The following is a 22,391-nucleotide window of genomic DNA, read 5'->3' as shown; positions in this document are numbered from 1 at the left end:
AAATTAATGAACACAAGAACAACCAAATGTCTGGCGATGGAAGAAAATCGTTAGTTGAATAGATAAATATTAATATCCGCTGAGGCACGCAATTTCCGGTGTCTCTGGCGCGTTTGAGTGACGGTTGTCATAGTAACAGGAACTCGCAGTCGGTGAAGTTGGGAAAGACACCACGAAAGACCCGAAGGAAGAAAGACGCTTGGGAAACGGTTAGAAACGTGCCAGAGATTTTGACCGCAGACAGTTTGACGGACAACATCGGACATGTCTGAAGCGAATTCCGAGGAGTTCGATGACCCTGGAAAAATCGGGGTAAGTAAAACATATATCTGTATATATATCACATATCATTCATATTATCACAGAAATACATGTACAGTTCCGACTATCAACATGTTTTTGCAGAATAAAAAGTTTTGTGTGTCACGGGGAAGTAGTGTGAACAAATAATCATAATAAATAACAGGTATATCCATCAGCACGTTTTGTTCTTTAATAAGGCAGAAAAGTCCACACGTAAAATGAACAGGAAAATGAAACTGATAATCCATCATGAAACCAAAGGAATAATCATTATTCTAATTGATCATAAAGGCTGAATGTGTGTATGACTGCAAACCTAAAATAGAGTTATTTGACAAGTACTGTAGTAACATACTTAAATGAAACTGTTTGACCCTTTGAAGGAAAGTTAAAAAAAAAGAGTAATGAGGGGGACACACATAGAAAACTCACATTAAAATGCTATATGTGTTCCGTTTGAGTGACTCAATAATCACTTATTTTGGGGTTAACTTGCATGTCATCAGAAAAGATTCCTCAGGATCTGTCTTCTTGTCCCCATTGTTGTGCAGACATATGAGGGAGAGAGAAACGAGGCGGGGGAGAGACATGGAAGCGGGAAAGCCACCCTTCCCAACGGAGATCTTTACGAGGGCCAGTATCAGTATGGACGACGACATGGAAGGGTAAGGTGGTGACATTACAGCAGCACATAGGCACATTTTATATCGGAACTGTCTTGAGTTTTGCCATACTTCCTATGGAAAGTAATGTTTCATTAAACAGAGAACAGTTTTGTCAGCCCATCGAGCAGCAATTTTCTCATCAACTGTTCCACCTGTACCATACCAGGGCACTTATATCTTCAAGAATGGAGCTCGATATGTGGGGAATTACGTCGAGAACAAGAAGCACGGTCCTGGCATGTTGTACTTCCCAGATGGCTCCAAATATGAAGGTCAAATATAAACTGTAGAACAGTATGCTAGAGTGACACTTACAGTGACAAGTACATTTTTATTCATTTAATTTAATCGTGACAACAAAAACACTGAAGAACAGTGATCATTCAGAATAAACATTTTTGACATGATATACTCAGTGTCTTTCAATGACACAAACTTAATCTATCCATGTAAATAAAGTGGATATGGAAATGAGGAGGGTACTTAAGTCACTCCTGACATCCCAAAGTGTCATTCATGTATTCATGTTCATCCATTCATGTATAGATGGCCTCCCCTCACTGCACCAACTAACTGGTGTTTCATTTACTTATTATTTATTCTTCAGGAGCGTGGGACGACGACATGTTTCATGGAGTCGGCGTTTACACGTACCCCAATGGAGACACGTATGAAGGGGAGTGGAGTGACCACAAGAGGTCAGGAGCCAGCCGTTCACATGCTGTAAAAGTCTGATGGATTAACTTGTTTAGCCTAGAACACTGAGGTCATGGACAGCGCCCCCTTTAAACTACGACACTGCTTTATTGGTGAAGAGGCACCGCCAATGATGATGTGGAGCTTCATGTGTTTGATTGACAGGCATGGTAAGGGGACGTACGTCTTCAAAGAAAGTGGCTCTAAGTACACGGGGACGTGGGTGAACGACAACATTGAGACGTCTGGAGACTACGTCCACGCTAACTTCCGGTACAGGGGCAAGTTTGTCAACAGCCAGGTGAGTCCTTGCAGACTGCCATGCTTGACATCCTTCTATCTTTAAGCATTGTATGTTGTCGAAAACCGGATCACCAGTCTTGTTTTCTCTGCAGCCCAAAGGTCCGGGCAAGTTTGTGTTTGACGCCGGCTATGAGCAACATGGTGAATACAAGCACACAGAGAAGGTGAGGTCGCAGAGGGGGGCGCCACAAAGGAGGGGCTGGACGGTACTGCTCTTAAAATATGCAACCTGGATGTCACTTTCAAATGACTACAACTAGTCAATGTTTAATGTAGGGGACCATGGAGGGTGGGTTTGAATCATACTGAAGTGAATGACAGACATCCATCCCATACACTCAATGGGGCTCTACTCGTCGCTGTACTAGTCCTTCTTTACTCCAGTTCGGCTGCACTGATGTTGATGGATGTCTTTGCCTTCTGATCTTAAGTTTCCACGTCTGTTTGCCAATGTTATTAACAATGCAGGGGGAGGAGGAGGAGGAGAAGCAGAAGGTGATCACTTGGATTCCCAAAAGAATCACAGGCCTGACAGACACTGTATTTGAAGAGAGCTATGAACCCCCGAAAAGTAAGTCTGTGGGCACCAGGCCATTCATGATCACATCTGAGTGGTAAAGAGTAATGGTGCCATACCTAAAGTGGTTCTTTCATCCGATGAACCTTGCACATAGAACAGAGAGGTTAAAGAAATAGAGGGATATTGATTTGTCTTTTCTTTCTCAGCTGCAGAAGAATGAAGAGACGCACAGGCAGATGAGATCCACTGATGCAGCCTCATCATGAATTGAAGAGAAATACGATCATGTATTCATGTACTTTGTGGAGCATCAGTGGTGTCCACTCATCAGCAGCCAGCCAGTCAGTTCGGGTTCAGGGGACTGTGCTGGTGACACTTGACAGAAGCGGCCCACAGAGGGCAACTAATGGCGACTTTAGGGCAACTTTTACTAAAATCAACACTCAGGAAAAAGTGCACCAAACCAAACCTATACCAACCTGTAGCCATATATGTGAGGTTGTCATCTATTTTTGCTCCATTTCCTTGTCATCGGTCAATTCCAAATCTCATTTTTTAAATAAAATTTTACATTTTTGTTGACTTTTCTAGGGTTTTAAAAGGTGTAGAGTTAATTGTTGCCATTTCCAAAGGACCACGAGGTAGGCAAACCTTCGTTTTTTAAAGAGTACTAGGCCTAATTGCAGCCTTTGTTTTTTGACCTGTATTCTGGGTGGTCAAGGTCCCTTTTGTAGCTTCTAGCAATCCAGAATCCTTTTTCGAAGTCTAAGAGTGCACTTGCTGAGAAGCCTGCTCAGACCTCTTTTCTGATTATCACCAAGCAGTTGAGCTTTTGGGGTCACACACATGCTACATTTTAACCAATAATTGCAAAATATCCCTCTGATATCTGAGTCCAACTCTTGGGCAAAGCAGGCTGTTCTGACAGTATTTAAAGCTGCCATAGCATATAAAATATCTAAGACTTCTGACAAAGCTTTAGTGTTTGCCATGAGTGCTTTTAGTCTGTTGACAGCCTCCAAAACTTTTAACAGTATTGTTACCATGGTAACAATACTGCAGTGGCAGATACTGCAGCTAGTCATCTGTAGAATTATTATTTAGTGAATTACTTGTTTATTTGTGCAAGAATTATTAGAATACAAATTAGGCCTACTGGGGTTAGACTTAAAAAAACGAAGGGTTTGCCTACCTCAAAATTGGTCAAAAAATGAGATTTGGAATTGACAGATGATCAGGAAATAGAGCAAAAATAGATTATCTCGATATTCTCAAAAAGACGACTTTAAATCTTTTTGAGTGACGTACGATTCTGTAAACCTCACATATATGTCTACAGGTTGGTATTGGTTTGGTTTTGTGCACTTTTTTCTGAGTGTTGATTTTAGTTAAGGAGACCTGTGAGGGATTGACTTTAGAGAAGCTGTGGCCCAAGTTTCACCTGAGGGGGAAGGAGGTGCTGAAGCGTGTCCAGCAAGCGACCATCAATGAGCAACGCAAGCAGTGTGGAACCTCGATTTAATAAACATGTTAAACAACATAAACTTATTAAGTGGGTGTGATCAGAACACAAGCTTAGACGTTTTGACATTTGAGTCAGTGGGAGAAAACCGGAGTGCCCGGAGAAAACCCATTGTAGGCAAGTCCAACTAAGGTGTTAGATCTGAAGGAGCAGAGCGACTCCTGCAAGGGTCCACTTGGCCGGGTTCTCTTTGGTCTTGAGATTGAAGGTCCAGATGTAGGTGAATCCACGCTGACGTGTCTTGTAAACCGGACACTGGTAGACGTTCTTGCTTTCCACTTTGTCTGCTGGGATGGCTCTGATGAAGATGACTGGCATGGCGGGAGTTAACTCCTTCAGACGGGCGTCAACGATCATGCCGGTCTGCCAGAGAGAGGAAGACTCCAGTGAAGAAAATGTTTATGACAATGTGTCAAAGTTTTTAAAGGCTGAAAAACTCCCTATTTTTTTTAAATTTCCTTTCATATATATTGAAGGAAAATGAAATCAACGATTCAGTTCTCCATGCTCAGATACACTGGTTCAGTGTAAACGTGCGACTCTTGTGTACCGCCACCGGTAAACAGTGACGGAGCTGTACCTGCGTGTCCCAGCGGGCACCTTCCATGAAGAGGCCGTGAACGTAAGCGCCTTCACGAGGCGGCGCACTGAAGTCCTCGCGGTTCTTCTTTGTCACGTCACACTGCAGGGTCATGCTGTCCAGAGGCCACTCATTCCTGCCGACAAAACAATGACCAAGTCATTGGTGATGGTCATGATGGTGCATCAGTCCAGGACGTACCTGCGCGCCATGGCCTGCATGATGGCCGTGAGGAAAGACTGAGGGTTGAAGAAGCCCGCCAACCACACCACCGGGGGCAAGGCAAAATCAGATGACCACACTTCCAGTTCCTTGATCCGGGACATGAGGTCAGAGAACCAGATTGCCAGACCCGACAAGGACGGGTACGCTCTCTTGGTCCAACTGTCTGGCACTTGGTCAAAAAACACGGCATTCTGGAGGTTTTCCATGTCGGGGGTCATCGTCAGCTCCCCCTGCAGGAGCGGCCAGGGTCATGTTGAAGGGATAGAAGCATAGGAAGGCGCAATAATGCAGACGCAGCCTCACCTTAAGTCCCAAGCAAAGCTCATGCAGGGAGCGTCTGATCTCCTGAGTGAGGAAGTTCATTCTCTCACACTCTTGGAGCGCCACCACCTGGTAGGGGGTCCTGTCCTCTGCCTTTTCTAACAGTTCCGTCATGTTGAACTCGTCTGGGAGTTTTCCCATGAGCTCCTCCAGTTCAGCTTGCACCTTAAAACCCATCGACGGCCAGTTACAGCGTGGACGACGATTAGAAAAGAGAAACTCACCTTCTCCTCCCGCGTCATTCCTCCACCCTCGCCGCCTCCTCCGTCCCTGGGCTGCATCTCCAGCAGCGTGCGGAAAAGATTATCCGACGTTTGTGTGAGGAAACCGATCTCGGCATTGGGATGGAGTCCATACAGGTACGGCGACTCAGGTGGGAGATTGTCGTCAATGTACTGTCACAGCACAAGTCCATGTCAGCGGGAATAAAATGATCATCTTGAAGGGTTTCACTGAAAGACTTCCTTCATTGCATTTGTCTTTTGTGACTGCAGTTGTGGTGAAGGTGGATGGGTGTGTGTGCCCATTGATGGCATCACATTTCATTACACAAGGTTGAAACAAAAAACCTGCACCCAGTGTAGCCCCTTTTGTGGATGGGTTTGAAACCCCTGAGACAAAGAGACATGAATTTAGTAGAGAGATGAGGTGTCAGTTGCACTGCTGGACAGATGGCGGGTGAGGAAGTAAACACTTGGATGAATGAAAACAAAGAATGCTGGCTGGATTGGTTGGTACTGCAGTATACATTAGAGCAGCGGTTCTTGACCTTTCTGATCTCAGGGCCCACCTTTTCCAGAACAAATGACTGAGTTCATGCGTGTTCAATAAACACACATGTAAACAAACTGAAACCTTGTGAAATGACATGAAACCACGAGATCAGCGCAAAGAGCAGAACCAGGTGCAAGTCATGTTCATCAAATTTACTAAAGAAAATAAAGAAGAAAAAAATACCTTTGATGAACTGTTGAGAAAATTGGGAAAAAAAGTAATAAATAAAATAAATATAATAAAACAACGTCTATATATATATATATATATATATATATATATATATATATATCATCAAATATTTTCCCTTTTCATTAATAAACTCAAAAGACGATAAGTAAAGTGTAAATGAAAGTATCGCCATAAAATTAATTAATTTTACTTTTACTGTTGGGGGCGGCATCACTTTCTTTACTGTTTCTTTATTTTCAAGAACTTCTTCATAGTTGGTAACTATCGCAGATTTGCAGCTGTCAAGTCAATTCAGTGACAGACAACTGCCACCATATGTGGCAAGTGTATTAAAACTGAGCGTCTCGCGGCACCGAGGTGAAAAAAATAAACTTTTAGCAGCGCTTGCGGCCTAACCATGGGCCTCACTGCATCAGAAGGCTAAGAAACGGATCAGGAGATCCTCATGGGAGACAGGCATGAGTGATGGCTAATCAGTTTGTTGACTAATATCAGAAAGTCAAACATTCATTTGTGGGGGCATCACCTGGTGGTAGCCATTGTAGTCTGTGTTTTCAGGGAGAATGAACCCAGGGGCCAGAGTCATCTCCCCTGACATCATCTCTGGCTTGATGTACTCCTGCAGGTAGGTGATGCACAGGCGGCGGTCCCAGTCATCGGTGATGTGACCCCCATACATGATCTCGCCGAACAGATAGCGCAGGTCATCATAGGGAACCTGACAGACACAAAAGTGTTTTCAAACCTCTCTAGTGCCCTAATCTTGTGTGGTAAGGAGAAGCAGATGTACCGCAGAGTTCGCCTCCAGGTAGTTGTAGAGGACGTTGACAGAGATGGTCAGGTCGCCAGTGTTAAAGGGGTAGGATCTGTTCCAGCCTTGAGGCCCAAACTTCCTCCTCTCAGCCACCACGGCGTGAAAGTAGCAAAGAGCAAAGAGAATGCTCTTGAACTCGTTGTCCCAGGTGCACTGCTCTAAGGTTTCCTGGGAGAAATCGCAAAGCGCTGTTCAACACCTCGGCCTCACACATCAGCCAGAGCAGTCAGTGATACCTGGTTGAAGTTGTCCAGAGCCTTGTGCAAGTTGGCGTGCATGCCAGTGGGCGGCTCGTTGGTGATCTTGATGGAGTTCTCCAGGATGCCCTGAGGGATGATGTGCGACTCCGGAGTGCCTGAGGGCTCGGCACTGACAAACACTCGAAAATTCTCGTGGCTGCCGTCTGCCAGCTGCTCCAGGAGCTTCTCCAGAGTGCCCAGCCACTTTGCTACCAGGTGGATGTTCTGCACGGACAGAGAAGCAATGTGTCAGCATCTGTCCTGGCCATCACTGGCCTGTTTCTCTTTAAGCTGCTGTGGCTGGGTGTGTCCACTACCTGCAAGATGACCCAGTGGCCTTCCTTGGCGGCCAGCAGCAGGGCTTGCTCTGCAACTATCTCTTGACCCTGGCCCAGAGACACATTATGAAAGTTCCTGTTGTCGAAAGTGAACCCAATTCTCTTCCCTGAAAGTGAAGACAGGATTAGATGGCAGCTGGTGGCTTATGTACACTCATCTTCAGAGGTGCGTTCGAGCAACTACCGTGTTTCTCCACATCTTTTAAAGGATCCACTCCAGGAGAGAGGATGAAAAACATAGGTGTGGCTGGTCCAGACTCTTCATAAGAGACAGCAAAGTCAAGCGATCTGCCAGCCACATACTGGTTCCCCAGCTTCTCCTCAACAAAGTCTCTGAGCAAGGAAGAAGAAATTTGCTGTCGTCACATTGGAAATAAATGAGTTCAAATTATTCAAATATTATATGAAAAAAATGATTTGTAGCTACAATTATCATCCTATGCTGGAGTTCAGCTGGTTTATTCAGCCCTGAACAAAGCTTTAAATGCTTCTATAGTCAATACATCAAACAGAAATGGATGAGAACAACTGATCCACTTACCTGACGGCATACATCATGCGGTCGGGCCTCAGAATTCTCATCATGCACATCCTCTGGAGAGAGTTTTTGTTCTTCCAGTCCATGGGAAATTTCTCTTTTTCTGGACACTCACACTCCACAAACCTCTTCCAGCGATTGGCCGAGCCTTCAATGTCTCGGTCCAGGTTCCTGAATTCATCCATGGAGCAGAGGGACTTGCAGGAAAAAAGAACATTTACTTCTAACTCACTGATGCATCCATGGTTGGCAGCTAAGTGCAGTGTAAAGTCAGGCTTTCTCTGACGTCCCTTCTCACCTTTATCCCACCCCATGCAAAGTGTGTCAGGAAATCCACAGGCGAATCAACACCAGTCACGACCGGGTACCGCAGAAGGAAATCCAGCTCTTCAGGGTTTAGTTCCTTATTCATCAACAAGATCTGGGGATGAAGCAAGAGGAAAAACGATTATAATATTTCACCACAGTTGATTTCTGAAAGGGAAAAAGCTGAAATGTTGCCAACCTGGAAGGCCAGCTGAGCGATGTATGTCAGCTTGTCACACTCAAACAGCCCTCTGGTGGTGTACTGGAAGACCGATGAGGTGATGCTGTCAATGAGGTTCAACACCCTCTGCTTCAGCTCATCATCTGGCGTCGCCTTCTGGACTGCTTTCTGGAACACCACACTGAAAGCCTGCAGAGACCAAACACAAACACCGCCCTCATACACTGCACAAGACCGTGAGGATTATTTGTAGGTGTTTCGTCCTCATCAGCTTATGTCTGTAAACATCTGCTTCTTCTGTCATTCCAAGAAACATTTCGATGTAGCCTTTTTGGTTATGGCCACATTCAATGGGAAAAGAGACTTCTTTCTTATTCAGTTTTTACACCTAATAATTGCATCTGAAGCAGTCATTGTTAGTTGTAAACAGGCAAGTTTAGAGGTGAGTGCTGGTGGTGCTCGGTGAGATTGTTTGGATTTACCAAGATTCAGAAAATGTCATCATTCACTTCTATTACCGGTACCTCCCAGCGTGCTCATGTGTTGGTTAGAAAATGAACAGAAGGTCTCACTTCATTAGACACAACAGGCAATTTAACCACTGAAATAAATCTGCTTTTGTGTGTCTATGATAACTAAACCAGGATTTGTGCTGAACAGTACAATTTTACTTAATTAATGAAACTATATTAAAACATGCTCCTGCCATTCAAGAGTGAAAACAAATGTGAGGATCAGAAAATGGAATATGCAACATTTAAGTTTGTTTGTTTTACTTTTTTGGGGGGGGGTAAGAGATTGAAAAACATTGCTAAAGCAAAATTGTCAACACAAAATATTGTGCCCTCATGAGCATAAAATAAAACTTAAAATACTTAAAAACTTTTTTTTTCACTCAAACTCATTTTTTATGCTTATAGTTATTTGTGCCACTCACAAGTTTTGTCATTAGGAAAATGCAAAAAAAAGTAAGTCAACCAAAAATGTATTGACCAAAACAAAATGACGTTCATGTATTAGTGGCTGCAACTAGAGCCGAGAGCAGCCTGTCATTCCAACTAGATTCCAAATGGGCTGATTTGTATGTGCCCATTGACATTTATGTAGCAATTGACATTGTCAATATGACTGCAAAAAAGATGGAAACACAGCCAAGGGTGTGGCTGCTGAGAATAGGCAGTCGAGTGTCCATACCTTCAGGGAGAACTGGTACATGGGGTGTATTTTATTGAGGTCATTCATGATGAAGTAGAGTAATGAAGCTCGTGCTGCAGCTGGCCGGTAGCACTCCCTGGCATCATTGATTTTAACCTCCGTAATCTTCGCCTCTTTGACCTACAGGCAGAACAAACAGTCACACTCTGGCACAACTCAAGACTGCAGAAGAAGACAATCGGAACCTTTTCTTCGATTTCAGTGGCGGTCCGTTTAGTGGTTTCTAGGTTAGAAACCAGTTCTGTGTCGCCCAAAAAGTTCCCTGAAGCTGCAGACAATCGGGACAGGAGATTGTCTTCAAGGGTCTTCAGGGTCACCTTGAAACCATTCTGCTGCTTTGTGAGGTTAGCCTACAACACATGCAAGCATCGTGGAGCATGAACAGCACTGTTGTCCTAACAAGAACATAGGACTGTCCCTTGCGCTTCCTTTTAATATCATCATTCAGTAATAATGACCATTTGATCAAAGTTATAGAATAGTTCCCAGCTAGATCCCTGGTTTCAACTGTTCCCTCTAACAGTTTCAAGTCTCACCTTCAGCTCCTCCAGGTCAGGTCGCTCCATGCTGACCACAGCTGCGAGCAGCTGGTCCTCCAAACCGTCTCTAGTCACGGTAAAGTTGATCAAGGTGCACTGGGCCTGCAGCTCCGGCTGGTAATGGGGGTTGGCCAGCTTGGTGTGAAGGATCAGACGGAATTTGGGATTGTATTCACATTCTTTGTCCCCCATCTTTATGTACCTGTCACAGGCAATGAATAAAGGATTCCAATCCCATAGTCAGGAACGTTGCTGCAGTACAAACCTTTCCTCCAAAACAGGGAACTCCACAACACTAAACTTTTACCTTCCTTTTTTGATGGTTTCTCTGCTCAACAAAGGTCCCAGGACAGGATCCAAAGTTTCCTCCAAGTTCTCAATGAGAACCACATTACCCTCACTCAGCGCTCGCTCTATGGCATCCAGGTACCTTTTAGGAAATTTCATTATACATCTACGAACACAGAACCACTGCTGCACTGTACAACTCACCCTCTCTGCTCAATCCGAATGACTTGCAGATTTTCACTGTATCTGCTTTTAATCCACTTGATGCCTTGAAGCTGAGGGTCCACCATCAGAGGCCACCGCTCACACGACGTGAGGATGGTGGCGTTCTCAGTGGACATTCTGTCGGCAGGCAGTCCTTCATTCTGCCAGGCTGCGATGTCTGCATCATCCGTCAGCATTGTCAGAGGGTCCAAGTCCTCAGTGACTGGGATGGGAACCTTCCAGAAGAGCCATTGAGAGTCATTCCACACAGCTTTTTTACAATTAAACAACGGCACACTTCATTCATTCAAAAATCCTGAGGCAAACCACCAAAGGTACTGCAGGCAAAGCGGGATTGTTAGCTAAAGCCCACCTTGAGCTGACTCAGATACGGCCTCCACATTTGGTCCATGAGTTGCAGCCTGTAGGCTTTGGTAAAGTAACCCAAGTAGGAGATGAAGGCAGTGATCAAGAGCACGTCGCCACACATAGTCCTCTCCTGCTTCCTGAAGTTGTTGACAGATTCAGCCCATCGGACATTCTCTGAAGCGAGACCACCGACCTAAAGCACACACATTCACGCATCAACAGACATTCATGACCACATCCTCACGCGGTTACTGCCTCACTAGCAGAATGGATCTGATATAAATACTTAAGAGATGTTTGACTGATATTTTCTCTCCCTTTAAATCCCCTGAAATAGTGAAAACAAACTTATTTACAACCCACAGGATTTGTAACAGCATCATCTGGAATGAGTGGAGACACCAGTTCATTGCAATTTTTAAACTTCAACTTCAAGTCTACCATATAACATTAGATTATTTGAACAGCCCCTCTAACACCTGTTTTGTGAATGTATTTCACATCATTTTCCCACTTGGTTTCAGGTGTGACTGTCATTGTTCAAGTGTGCAGTTGAGTGTAGATGAGGTGGATAAAAACATGCGAGTGTTGCTCTCCTCACCAGGCGATTGGCCAGGGAAATGGTGCCCTCTGTTTCCTCGGCTTCCTGTTGACACTTCAGTTTGTCTGCAGTAGCTTTTTCAAATTTGGCTGTCAGCTTGGCCAGATTTTCGTTCAGGCGCTGTTCAAATTAAGACATCAGATGGTGAAGTGGATTCAAACTTTGAAGCGAGGTCTAAAGCTAGAATCTCACTGACATTAATCTTGCTCTTGATGCCAGCCAGCTTCTCCTGTGCAGCTGCTAACTCTGAATTGGCTTTGGCCAGCGCCTGACGCTTGGGCTCCACATCGCAGTAGACGTTATAGAAGGTGACAATGTTGATGACCCAGGAGCACAACCCAGCTGCTGCGCTTGATTTGGCCTTGACTAGGTCAGGATTGAACTCTGCATCCTGGAGATATTAAGTTAGCAGGAGTTGGGTTTCAACAGCGTCTGAAGACCAATAACTCACCTGCAAGTACGGCTGAATCGCTTTCAGACACGTGTCCGGTATGTTCTCCTTGTCATAGTTTTTTAGAGAATCCAGGAAAACATCTACTTTGGCCATCATGATTTTGGCAGCTTTCCAACTGCGATCCTTTGGAACTTTGCCTTTCGGCGCCGTCAGTACCATGACAGCAGCTGTGACGTTGGTGACTGCAGCCACTGGTGAGCCGAAAGACTTCAACTCTGTCAGGTTGTTCTGAAGCGGAAGCACAAGAAAAAAAAGATATTGTAAGAACATAAAATGGCCTGCAGCCGGTAGTCTGTATCTTTTGAAAAATTAAATAGACAATTCCAAAAACATGGAAGTCACTCAGAAAAAGATTGAGGTAACAAGAGCTTATTCAAAAAATGCATCAACAGAAACATCAGAACTACAGTATATGTAAGTTACAATGCAAAGTAAGTAAGGTAAACGTCAATTGAAATTCTCATCAACTGAAACAGGTGATTGAAATAAACATTCACACAATTTGAATTGAAAACCTTATCAAGAGTGTCCAGGGCTTTTTGAGCTGCTTCAAGAGCTGGTTCAGCTTTGGCCAAATCTTCCTCACAGTCTCTTTGCTTCCCAGACACCACGATGGCAAACTCTCCCACCTTCCTCTCCTCTTCATCAGCCACAGCTTTCTTTTTGGACACCTTGTCTGTTTCTACTCCAACCACCTAAACACAGTGGTGATGGACACAAACATTTAGGTTGCCATAGTTACAAAGTCATGCAAAAGACAGTTTCTTATCTGACAGGGAAATATTCATGGAAATCATCATCTAAATCCTAAATAACTCAAGGGGAACAGGTCTTGCCTGGATCAGCTTATCGGCATCCTCATTCTTCTGCTTCAGTTCCACTTCCTGAGCAGCTAGTTTGGCTTTGAGGTCATCCACCTACAGGATGATAAACAGAGAATGCATTCCAACAATGCATTATCTGCCGTTCTAGATAAATGCTTCCCCGCGTATGAGGGGAGACTTGACTGAAGAACCCAGAGGTTCTCTTACCTGAGCCGTGGTGCTATTGAGCTTCTGCAAGCCGTTTTCTAGACGCTCCACCTTGCTGGTGAGCTCTCTACTCTTCAGATCCAGCAGACTGCGATACAGCTTGATCTGCTCCAGGAAGGACTTAGGTGTGGTGTAGTTATAGCGACGGTCATTAACCAGATACTCCTTTGACGTCATATTGACAGTGGTGTGGACGTATGCCATGAATTTACTGACTGACTCTTTCAAGTCCGGCTGCAGAAAAAAGCACACCCCATGAAATACAGTTTGAAACAGTCATTGTTCAATACACCAGCTCTTCTGGGTCTCACCGCGATAGTTTCGGCTTCTTGCAAAAACTGGAAGCTGACAGACTCCAGAGCCTCTTGTGGCCACTCATGGAACCAATCCAAGGTAGCACAGTTGACCACAGCTGGGAACTTTCTGCTTCGAACTCTAAGTGTACTCCCAACCGGAGAGAAACACAGGGCCACCTGTGTACGCAGAACCACAAGCACTGTAACTGCTCCACTTCAGCACAACACACATCATTATATTATGCCGACGTTTTGAATATACAAGAAAACTTAACAATTTCAACAAAAATTGTTGAAAACAAAATTGCACTGTGAAATACCAAAAAATGGAAGTAAAACCTGGAGACAATCACCTTAAGTTGTCTACGAACACGGTCGATGAAGAACTTCCAGCAGTTTTCATTTGTGTCCAAGATTCCTGCCCCTCGAACCTCTGACCTCACCCCATTTATCATTTTATCCACTTCATCATCAGGGAACAAATCCGGAATCTCCCCTGAATGAGCGAAAAACAGTAACAGCTTTGTACCATGTGTGAGGTATCTGGAAATGCATCTATTTCTGAGAGGACAAATTCAGCATCACACTACCAATATCACCTCGTACAGTAGGAGATCACAAGAGATGTAAATTCATATGAGTCTTGCAACTCATGTGACTTAAATAAATGCTTGTTGAAGACTTTGTACCTGTAGCCAAAAGATCATTCACAAGAACCAAGAACTTCTCCTCTGCCACTTGAGCATCAGTCATCAGAAATACAGTCCCAATACTCTTCAAGCCAGCTTTAACATAGAGGGAGGCAAGGTCGGTCTGGAGAGCAAAGACGAAAACATGTCAGAGGCAAACAGCCATCTTTTTCGTTCATCTTGTGTATAATTTTCAACAATAAACCTAGTCACTTTTACTTTGACAGCGCTGACTAAAGACATAATGAGTTAGAGTTTTCCTCTGTTTTTGGAAAAACAGTATACACAGACTTTTAGCCACTTCAGACAGACCTCTGCCAGTCTGTTCATCTTCCAGCCACATCACCATGCCACTACACTGACCTTGAGGTCCGGGATAGCGTATCCTTTTCTCAGTGTGATTTGGAACACCTCCAAACTGGAAATGAAGGCAGCCATTCGAGTCAGACTCTGTTTACCGCTTCCTCCAACTCCTACCAGAAGCGCATTGCCTCGTGGGGACTCCAGTATACGATTTATACGACAGCTGAAGGCAGGAGGGGGGGAACAGTGAAAAGTTAGAATGGAATTTAAATAGGTTAAATAGGTAACTAGCCTCTGATTTTAGATCAATAATATAAAATAATTTTACTTGTTAAACTATACTTTACTTTTCCAATCGACACATTTTAGTTCATACTGTACATACATTAGGGAAGAAACTCGAGTTTGAAAGGTTGAAAAGTGACATATCTAGTGTCCAAAATGTGGAGAGACCAGAGTCCTTACATGTGAGCCATGGCATCCTCAAAGAGCACAAGGTTTATCGTGGCATTGACCTCATTGTAGCTGTCCAGCACTTCCAGCAAGTTTTTGTTGAGACTCTCCCAACTCTCCACTGGGAGGTACTTGGCGTCCCCAAGTCCCTGAGCAAAGTGGCAGTACACGTTCATGTTCTTGGCCTCCGCCAGCGTTTCATCAATGTTCTACAAAGGGAAGAGACACATTGTTTCTTACGTATGGAAACATTTTGGAGCATATTGTTGTAGTTTTTAATCTTCATTCAACACAACATTCCAAGAGTCACTTTAAGGTTCAAACTCCACTGGCCATGATCAAAAAGCATCTAACTGTCGAGTTAAACATCTCACTTTTCATTCTCACGCACCTCATAAAACTTCTTCACCATCTCAATCTGCAGTTTATCAAAGGCCTCAAAGTCCGAATCCTCAACCATATGGTCCCTGTAAACACGGTTGGACTCATGCAGGTAAACCTTCAATAGGTCCTGGGGTGTTTTCAGACAATCCCCAGTACAGAAGAGAATGCCCTGAGAAAAGGAGAGAACACTGATGATGCCTGCTTTTGTTGCTAATTCTACTTAACCACAGAGCAATTTGACTCAGAAAAATGAGCATTTATATGTGCACATGTATCCCCAGTGAGACAAATGTACCGTAGATTGACAATCTTTCTACCAAAGCATCGGTTGAAATAACAGGTTTTATATTCTACATTCCATATGTGATGTGTGGGTGCACCTGGAATATGTTGGAGAGATCTCGCAGGGTGAAGACATAGTGGAACTTGACTGCCGTGGGGAGGAAAGTCACAGAAATGCGCTGATGCATGGCCAGGGCCAACTGCACCAGGTTTGGGCCGCTCTTTTGCAAGGCAGGAGTGAAACAATCGTACTGCAGGTGCTGAGACAGGATGGAGGTGTAGATGGTGCCGAGGGCCTCATTGCCCGGAAATGACAAGGCAAAGACAGAGAAATGGCGCTGTGGAGAGAGAGCGTGGTCAGTTCAAAGTGAAAGAGTAACATATAAAAACATGGATATCCTGGAAACTGAACCTCACCTGCAGACGTGGATTGATTGTGAAGCTGCCAGATGTTGGGTTCATGCAGGCCACGTATTGAACGCTGTATATGTTCTTCAGTATCAGTTTGTAACGGTCATACCTGGAAACAAGGAAAATGTGGGGGGCAGGATTTGTCAGCTACTTAACTCTGTGTAAGTCAGCAAGCAGCAGTCACGGAAGATGAAGTGATTGTTTCAATCAGAGAAATACAAACTTGGTTGCTGGTATGAAGCTACTCACTGTTCATACATACATGCTTCATTTTGCTTTAACAATCAGTAACCAAGTGCAGCAGTACTTTTCTTACACGTAACTCTGTCCTATTCCCGCCATCTTGTTCACTGTTAGTTAAATATTTTGGCTTCCCCAAGATCACTAACAAGATTATTACCACACCCACTAAAATTAAGAAGGAAAATAGATCTTGTTCATGCATGAGACGCAGTTGTAGTGGTGCTGTCTGCACCATAGAAGTGGTGGTAGAGAAGTGGTAGAGTGGTGCACCTGTCTTAAAAACGCATGAGGACCACTTCTAAACTAGTTTTGAGTCCAGCATCCAGACTGACGCATGAAACAAACTCGTCAATTTTCTGAACTTCATGAACTTGTCACATCTTTTCTTTATATTAAACCGCTCAAAATGCACTGTTTTCAACCGCGTGTCCTACGTTCCGACACCACACTCCGACTCTCAGCTGCTGCTTCTCGTCTGTGTTGGTGGAGCTGGTGAAAACAGCGCATTTTGCGTGCTTTATGGACAATAAAATGCCTGTGATTTCATTGGTTTGATGTGACGAGGCTCATTATTTTGGCAGCATGGCAGCATAAGCCACAGCGTTCAGACTGTGACTGCACAAAACATACATCAAATATTTCCCATTTTTATATCCAAATACTCAAGTACCAGTGACTGTAGTCCATGTGTTGGCGGATGAGTGTATGAGGCTGGACTGTTCCATATTCATCCACTTCAGGCATGTTCATGTCATCGATAAAGTAGACCAGTTTTCTGGTTCCTGGAGGTCCATAGTTGCGCCCAGCTTTCTTCTCAAGAGGCTTCTCCAAAATTGCTATAGAGAAGAACCATAGACCAAACAGAGTGCTCAAGTTTACATGACCATCCCTATTTGTTTAGCTGAGGAACCAAAGCAACAATATTTCCCAACACAGGCACATGAAGTCATTCTATCATTCATATTTAAAAATATATTTAAAATCTAAGTAAGAATGTTTTGTACATGACTCAACCACAAGGCATGTAAACAGAGTGAAGACGCCAAAAAGCAACATTCACCTTCAGTCAAGTAGATCCTCAGAACTTTGTTCAATAAACACAAACTTAGATAAATATATACAAATAAATGCGAATAAATCCAACATGATAATGGAGACAGTAACACACTATACATCCGGTAACACATGCTTCCTGTTCTACAGCTTGTTTGGTTACCTACCTTGAAGCATGAGTGATGTGGTGTAGTAGTTGAAGGGAACATTTTTGATCATGTACTTCTCTGGGTCCAATGAGCCCAGTTTGTTACCGACCAGTACTGACTTCCCTGTGCCTGCATTTCCGACCAGCATGACGGGTCGCTGTAACTCCAACAGGCGGTCCATAAAGTAGCGGACTCGGATGGTTTCAGTGGTGTGGACCAGGCATGCCTATGCAACAGTAATGCATGAATACATTTAGTTTAGTACCAGGCAAAAAGAAAGAGGAGACAACTCGTGGGTTTCATGAATATGACAGAGAAGGCTATGAAGAGGAGAAGTATGACCAGGGTGGATGCTCAAGGTAAGGTTAGGAGGAGGAGGCTGTTTTGCTGTTACAACCCCTGTCAAGTAACGCCAAAAAGCAACACACCACTTTGTATGGTTATTTACAACTGGGATAAGCAAGATGAGCCAAAAATGCTAAGGGCGTTGTGGAATGAAAAGTGCTGTGTCAAATATTTTACAATGATCGAAACTCATACAGGCAGGATTTATTTGACAAAATGAGGGAAAAAAAACACAACTTTTGTGTGTGTGTGGGCTTGTTTATACTCCTTCATGGGGACCAATTACTGGAGAGCAAAGACAAAACACTGACCTCCGCAGAGGTGCAAACCTCAATTTGAGGATGAAGACTTCAAAATAACGGGGTGATTATGATTGGGTTTCAGTTTGGTTCAGAGTCCTGGTTAAGGTTATCCATGTGTTTTGGAGGGTTAAGTTAAGGGTGAGAGGCTGGGTAAAGTATTATGGGAATGACAAACCTCACAATGTCCCCACAGGGATAGCAGTACAAACGTGTGTGTGTGTGGTTGGGCTTCTCACCTGCAGCGGCATGTCAGGATCCATCTCAAACTTAGGAACCATCCTCGACCAGGGTTCAAACTTCTTGCTCTCAGGGTCAATGTAATAATCGAAAACAGTGCCCTGGTTTGGAAACTTGACGCTCTTGAACGTTGCCACCCACCACTTGCTGAATTCTACCCTGTAGTCTATCAGCTGCAGTAACACACAGACACATGCAGTGAAACACACGCGCGTTTCAAAATTACCACTTGGGAAAAGCGCAGCCAGCAGCACACCTGGTCTTGGAACAGGGCTCCTCCACATGCCCAGATTGTAGCAAAGACAAAATACAGCTCATAGAGATCCTTGGGGGAGTCAGGAGGGGTGTTTTCAGCAGTCAGCAGGCACTCGAGTAAGTAACAGAGCATCTGGACCACACTCTGCTCTGGAATTGGAACGATCTTCTTAAACCTATGCAGACAAACTGAAGTCAGGCTTTATGTTGATGCCATTACTATCACTTACAACATCTCTGGGTCTAGGTATCATTCATCCATTGAACTCCATAACCTTCATGGATCAATGTGAGGAAAACATTTTGTGTTTTTAATCACATTAAAATATTTTTTATCCTCTACAAAGAGTGCCATGATGACCTGCAGCCCTGTGGAGTTACTTCACCTGAACCGAAGAGCATCCAAGCAAGAGGGAAGGTACTTGTCGAACAAAATAGTCAGAATGGCCTTTTCTGATTGGACCTCCCTTTTGTCAATCCAGCTGGAGACTGGTGGGTTCCAGCCGAGGTCAGCGGGGTTAATGTACAAGATGCCTTCAGGGGAAGAGGCAAATGATTAACATGGTTGTTGGCTGACGCAGCCGTCTGGAGAGGCCTTGTTGGTGCCTGTGACGTGAGAACGTTGGTGAACTACCTGCTCGTGACACCGTGGCAGGGGTCGCAGTGCGCAGATGACTGATCTCAAACACCAGCCTCATAGTAGGATTCAAGGGAATTCGCTCATTACTGGCTAGAGTCAGAACCTGCAAACGTGATAAACATTGAAGCCAAACTATGACGGGTCGGTGGAGGCCACAATAATCATGACTCTGTTGAGTCTCCAGACAACTCAGTATCCTCTTCTTTGTACATGTTTACTTTAAATCGTGTAAACTTGATCACACCTTGTTGTCATCCATGACTGTGTTGAGCGACTCAATCCACATTGGATCAATGTCTCCATCCAAAACAATCCACTTCGGCCCATTGTGGGTGACATTTGCTAGGTCACGCATGACACAGGAGAAGAGGCCTGTTTAAACAGAGGATTGACACATAGTTTTACCAACAATATTCATCACCACATTCCCCGCCGGAGTAAACTACCATCTTTCCACTCTCTGGTCGCTGGATTAATGATGCCAAACAGTTCATCATTTGTTACCGCCTTCGGGTTTAAATCAACCCACACTGCTTTGCGTCCCAAGTTCTTGTATGTCTTTTGGAGAGACTTCCACACCTGACTCTTTCCCGTGCCTGCATTCCCAATCACAAAGACAGAGTGGCGCACAGCCAGGAGCTCCTCTAGTTGCACAACCTGGGACAAGAGTTTTAAAGTAGGTCAAAAGAAAAAGGCATTCCACTGTACAAATTCTTCATTTACAAAAGCTATTATGCTGGTAATTCCTGCGTATCTTATGTCTCCTCACCACTAGGCACAAATCTACAAATGAGCGGCAAAACTTTCCTTCTTAGGAAAATATATGGCCAAACGTTTAGAATTATTCATATTCAATTATTCAAACTCTCAGAAAAACATGTCATCTTTTGGTTTCTATAGTTATCTCAAGATGTTCCCATGGAATATACTCTTCTTTGTTGACCAATTATTCAGCATCCAACATCCGGTGATCAAAATAGTGACTCCAGAAGTGAGGAAAAATATTGTGTTCTGCCGCATTTTCTGACCATTATGGCCAAGAAGGAGCTCAGTGAGGATCTGCATCAATGTCTTGTGCAGGCTACAGCCAAGGAGAAGGTTACCAGGCCATATTATGATGATAACAGTTCAGAGCATCATCAACAAGCACAGGAAGTCCAACTCTGTTAAAAACCTCAATGGCCATGGCAGGAAGCATAAGGTGTCCCCCTGACTGGCCAAGAAAATCTGTCGAGAGGTGGATAACAACCCATCCCAGATTGAATCACTTGCCCAGGCAAAGGTATCACGCGCTACCATCTACCAACACTTTAAACATTGTACCTTGAGCACAAAATTGTCATCAGGCTGTAGCTTCAGGTCCACAACAGACTTCTTCACTTGCTCCTCTAGATTAAGGTCCCTCTTCCTGGGGACGTCAACCGCAGGAAACAGGTCGCCAATGAGACCCATGAAGACGGGCATGTCGTCTGTTACAATTTTGGGAATGTTGAAATCTCTCAGCGCTCTCATGAGCACTTGGTCCTCTGCTCTTTCTGGATCCCCCCTTTTCAGAGATCCAGCTACCACGAGCACAGACTTGATGGCTCGAAGACCCCAGTCGTAGTGGTCCTGTGGCGTACAAGAGGATGGTGTCGGTGCCAAAGCAGGTGTTCAAGACAAAAATCAAATCTTTCAATTCAACCCAAACATGAGCATCGGATTTTTCCTGTGCCTCTTCATGTAATCATGTACCTGTTTGGACAGCAGCTCTTTGCAAAGAGTGTAAAGTGTGATGAACTTCCTGGCCAGGATGCGGGCAGTAATGAAGCCCTCGGCCACCAGCATAATTTCACAAATCAGCTCAAAATCTGGCACCACCATAGCACACGGTCTGAGGAAGAAGAACAAAAATATGACATGATGAAAATGAGTGATGTTCCAGGCAAATCTTCTCACTCGACACCAACCTGAACAAAGCCTTAAGATTTTCAGGAAGCTCAGTCCTGCCAGCATAGCCGGGATTCATGGTGATGAAAATGCCAACTGAAGGAACAAGATTCACTTCCTCTCCCATGAAGTTGAACCTCTTCTTCTTGTCACGAATGGCATCCTGGATACTTTTGACCTGCACATGTGCATGAATGAGACAACCAACACCACAAAACAGGATTCGGAGAGACGGCTTTAGAAAGAGAGCACTGAATTTCATATCTGTGTTTTTAAATATTCATGTATGAAATGTCCCAATAAAAAGAAAATTGATGATTTCAGTATCTCCCCTGATCATTACCTGCACAGCCACCACAGACAGGACCTCCACTGAGATCCTGTTGAATTCATCAAAGCAGCCCCACGCTCCAGTCTGAGCCAGACCCTTGTAGATGTTCCCACAGGACTGTAGGGCACAGAGTAGGTGGTGTCATAAAATGGTTTATTGGATTGAAGTAGAGAGAATACACATTTGATACGACTCCGTCAGGAATGACGTGAACGATGATTCATACATCTCATCCATTTTTACTGTTCACCTTGTAGTCCATTTGTTCAGAGCAGTTAAACACGTAGACCATGATTCCGAGGGCTCGTCCAAGATCTTTGGTAGTCTCTGTCTTGCCTGTCCCTGCAGGCCCGGCTGGGGCGCCGCTCATGGTAAGGTGCAGCGACTGAGTCAGAGTAATGTAGCATCTAAATTAGGGATGAAAATAATTACAAATCGATTTGCAAAGTTTTGTGCGAATGACAAATACTGATGTATTTAACTGATACATCATTCCTCCTGGTAGTGTATTACGCCAGTGATATTTTTGTTCTAGTACATTAACATAGAAATCCTGCAGATCATTTATGATTTTATCATGAATCTACTGTTGGCCATGGTCTGAAAATGAAACACTGCGTGATGAATTCCTTCACCTGTCTGTTAAGGGGGTGATGACTAAACGCGGCGTGTTGCCCAAATACTCGTAGGAGTAGAGGAACTGGGCGTCGCAGATGTTTGCGAAACAATGCTTCTCCTTGTCACACCATCTGTGTCTCAGTTGGGAAAGCCACAGGAATGCTTGAGAATTGTCCAACTTAAAAAGAGAATGTGGATGAATCCAATGATTAATTGATTAATATATATTTGAACAATGACATCTATGTCATCT

At 44.1% G+C, this 22,391-nt stretch overlaps 2 protein-coding genes across 3 annotated transcripts in view; one reads left to right on the top strand and one right to left on the bottom strand.

Moving 5' to 3' along the window:
- The first annotated feature begins 14 nt into the window (after positions 1-14).
- Positions 15-4,030, top strand: rsph1 (radial spoke head component 1). The gene is made up of 8 exons (XM_053864956.1): positions 15-312; positions 855-968; positions 1,135-1,240; positions 1,576-1,666; positions 1,830-1,965; positions 2,060-2,131; positions 2,436-2,538; positions 2,694-4,030. The coding sequence occupies exons 1-8, from the start codon at positions 265-267 to the stop codon at positions 2,705-2,707; spliced, it is 684 nt and encodes a 227-aa protein (XP_053720931.1). The 5' UTR covers positions 15-264; the 3' UTR covers positions 2,708-4,030.
- dnah9 (dynein, axonemal, heavy chain 9) overlaps positions 4,001-22,391 on the bottom strand; it is a 32,469-nt gene continuing 14,078 nt past the window's right edge. For both annotated transcript variants that reach the window (XM_053864953.1, XM_053864954.1), the window contains exons 33-79: positions 22,156-22,316; positions 21,771-21,927; positions 21,533-21,637; positions 21,210-21,367; positions 20,995-21,133; positions 20,584-20,871; positions 19,707-19,917; positions 19,505-19,632; positions 19,255-19,363; positions 19,007-19,154; positions 18,622-18,796; positions 18,365-18,538; positions 17,500-17,707; positions 16,950-17,115; positions 16,043-16,145; positions 15,724-15,963; positions 15,351-15,512; positions 14,972-15,168; positions 14,567-14,729; positions 14,204-14,327; positions 13,868-14,010; positions 13,530-13,691; positions 13,219-13,452; positions 13,024-13,104; positions 12,703-12,882; positions 12,185-12,415; positions 11,930-12,124; positions 11,734-11,853; positions 11,137-11,325; positions 10,764-10,999; positions 10,579-10,701; positions 10,269-10,473; positions 9,918-10,082; positions 9,712-9,852; positions 8,536-8,706; positions 8,329-8,451; positions 8,034-8,227; positions 7,677-7,825; positions 7,472-7,599; positions 7,152-7,379; positions 6,892-7,083; positions 6,628-6,819; positions 5,360-5,530; positions 5,118-5,300; positions 4,791-5,044; positions 4,590-4,725; positions 4,001-4,372 (exon numbers count right to left, since the gene is read on the bottom strand). In XM_053864953.1, coding sequence (XP_053720928.1) covers positions 4,145-4,372; positions 4,590-4,725; positions 4,791-5,044; positions 5,118-5,300; positions 5,360-5,530; positions 6,628-6,819; positions 6,892-7,083; positions 7,152-7,379; positions 7,472-7,599; positions 7,677-7,825; positions 8,034-8,227; positions 8,329-8,451; positions 8,536-8,706; positions 9,712-9,852; positions 9,918-10,082; positions 10,269-10,473; positions 10,579-10,701; positions 10,764-10,999; positions 11,137-11,325; positions 11,734-11,853; positions 11,930-12,124; positions 12,185-12,415; positions 12,703-12,882; positions 13,024-13,104; positions 13,219-13,452; positions 13,530-13,691; positions 13,868-14,010; positions 14,204-14,327; positions 14,567-14,729; positions 14,972-15,168; positions 15,351-15,512; positions 15,724-15,963; positions 16,043-16,145; positions 16,950-17,115; positions 17,500-17,707; positions 18,365-18,538; positions 18,622-18,796; positions 19,007-19,154; positions 19,255-19,363; positions 19,505-19,632; positions 19,707-19,917; positions 20,584-20,871; positions 20,995-21,133; positions 21,210-21,367; positions 21,533-21,637; positions 21,771-21,927; positions 22,156-22,316 — 8,070 coding nt within the window. In that variant the 3' untranslated portion in view covers positions 4,001-4,144. The remainder of the gene's footprint in view (positions 4,373-4,589; positions 4,726-4,790; positions 5,045-5,117; positions 5,301-5,359; positions 5,531-6,627; positions 6,820-6,891; positions 7,084-7,151; positions 7,380-7,471; positions 7,600-7,676; positions 7,826-8,033; positions 8,228-8,328; positions 8,452-8,535; positions 8,707-9,711; positions 9,853-9,917; positions 10,083-10,268; positions 10,474-10,578; positions 10,702-10,763; positions 11,000-11,136; positions 11,326-11,733; positions 11,854-11,929; positions 12,125-12,184; positions 12,416-12,702; positions 12,883-13,023; positions 13,105-13,218; positions 13,453-13,529; positions 13,692-13,867; positions 14,011-14,203; positions 14,328-14,566; positions 14,730-14,971; positions 15,169-15,350; positions 15,513-15,723; positions 15,964-16,042; positions 16,146-16,949; positions 17,116-17,499; positions 17,708-18,364; positions 18,539-18,621; positions 18,797-19,006; positions 19,155-19,254; positions 19,364-19,504; positions 19,633-19,706; positions 19,918-20,583; positions 20,872-20,994; positions 21,134-21,209; positions 21,368-21,532; positions 21,638-21,770; positions 21,928-22,155; positions 22,317-22,391) is intronic.

Source organism: Synchiropus splendidus, chromosome 5, assembly GCF_027744825.2.
Source record: "Synchiropus splendidus isolate RoL2022-P1 chromosome 5, RoL_Sspl_1.0, whole genome shotgun sequence".
NCBI classification, from domain to species: Eukaryota; Metazoa; Chordata; class Actinopteri; order Syngnathiformes; family Callionymidae; genus Synchiropus; species Synchiropus splendidus.
Note: the sequence above shows the minus strand (reverse complement) of the source record. Positions and strands in the feature narration are given on the sequence as shown.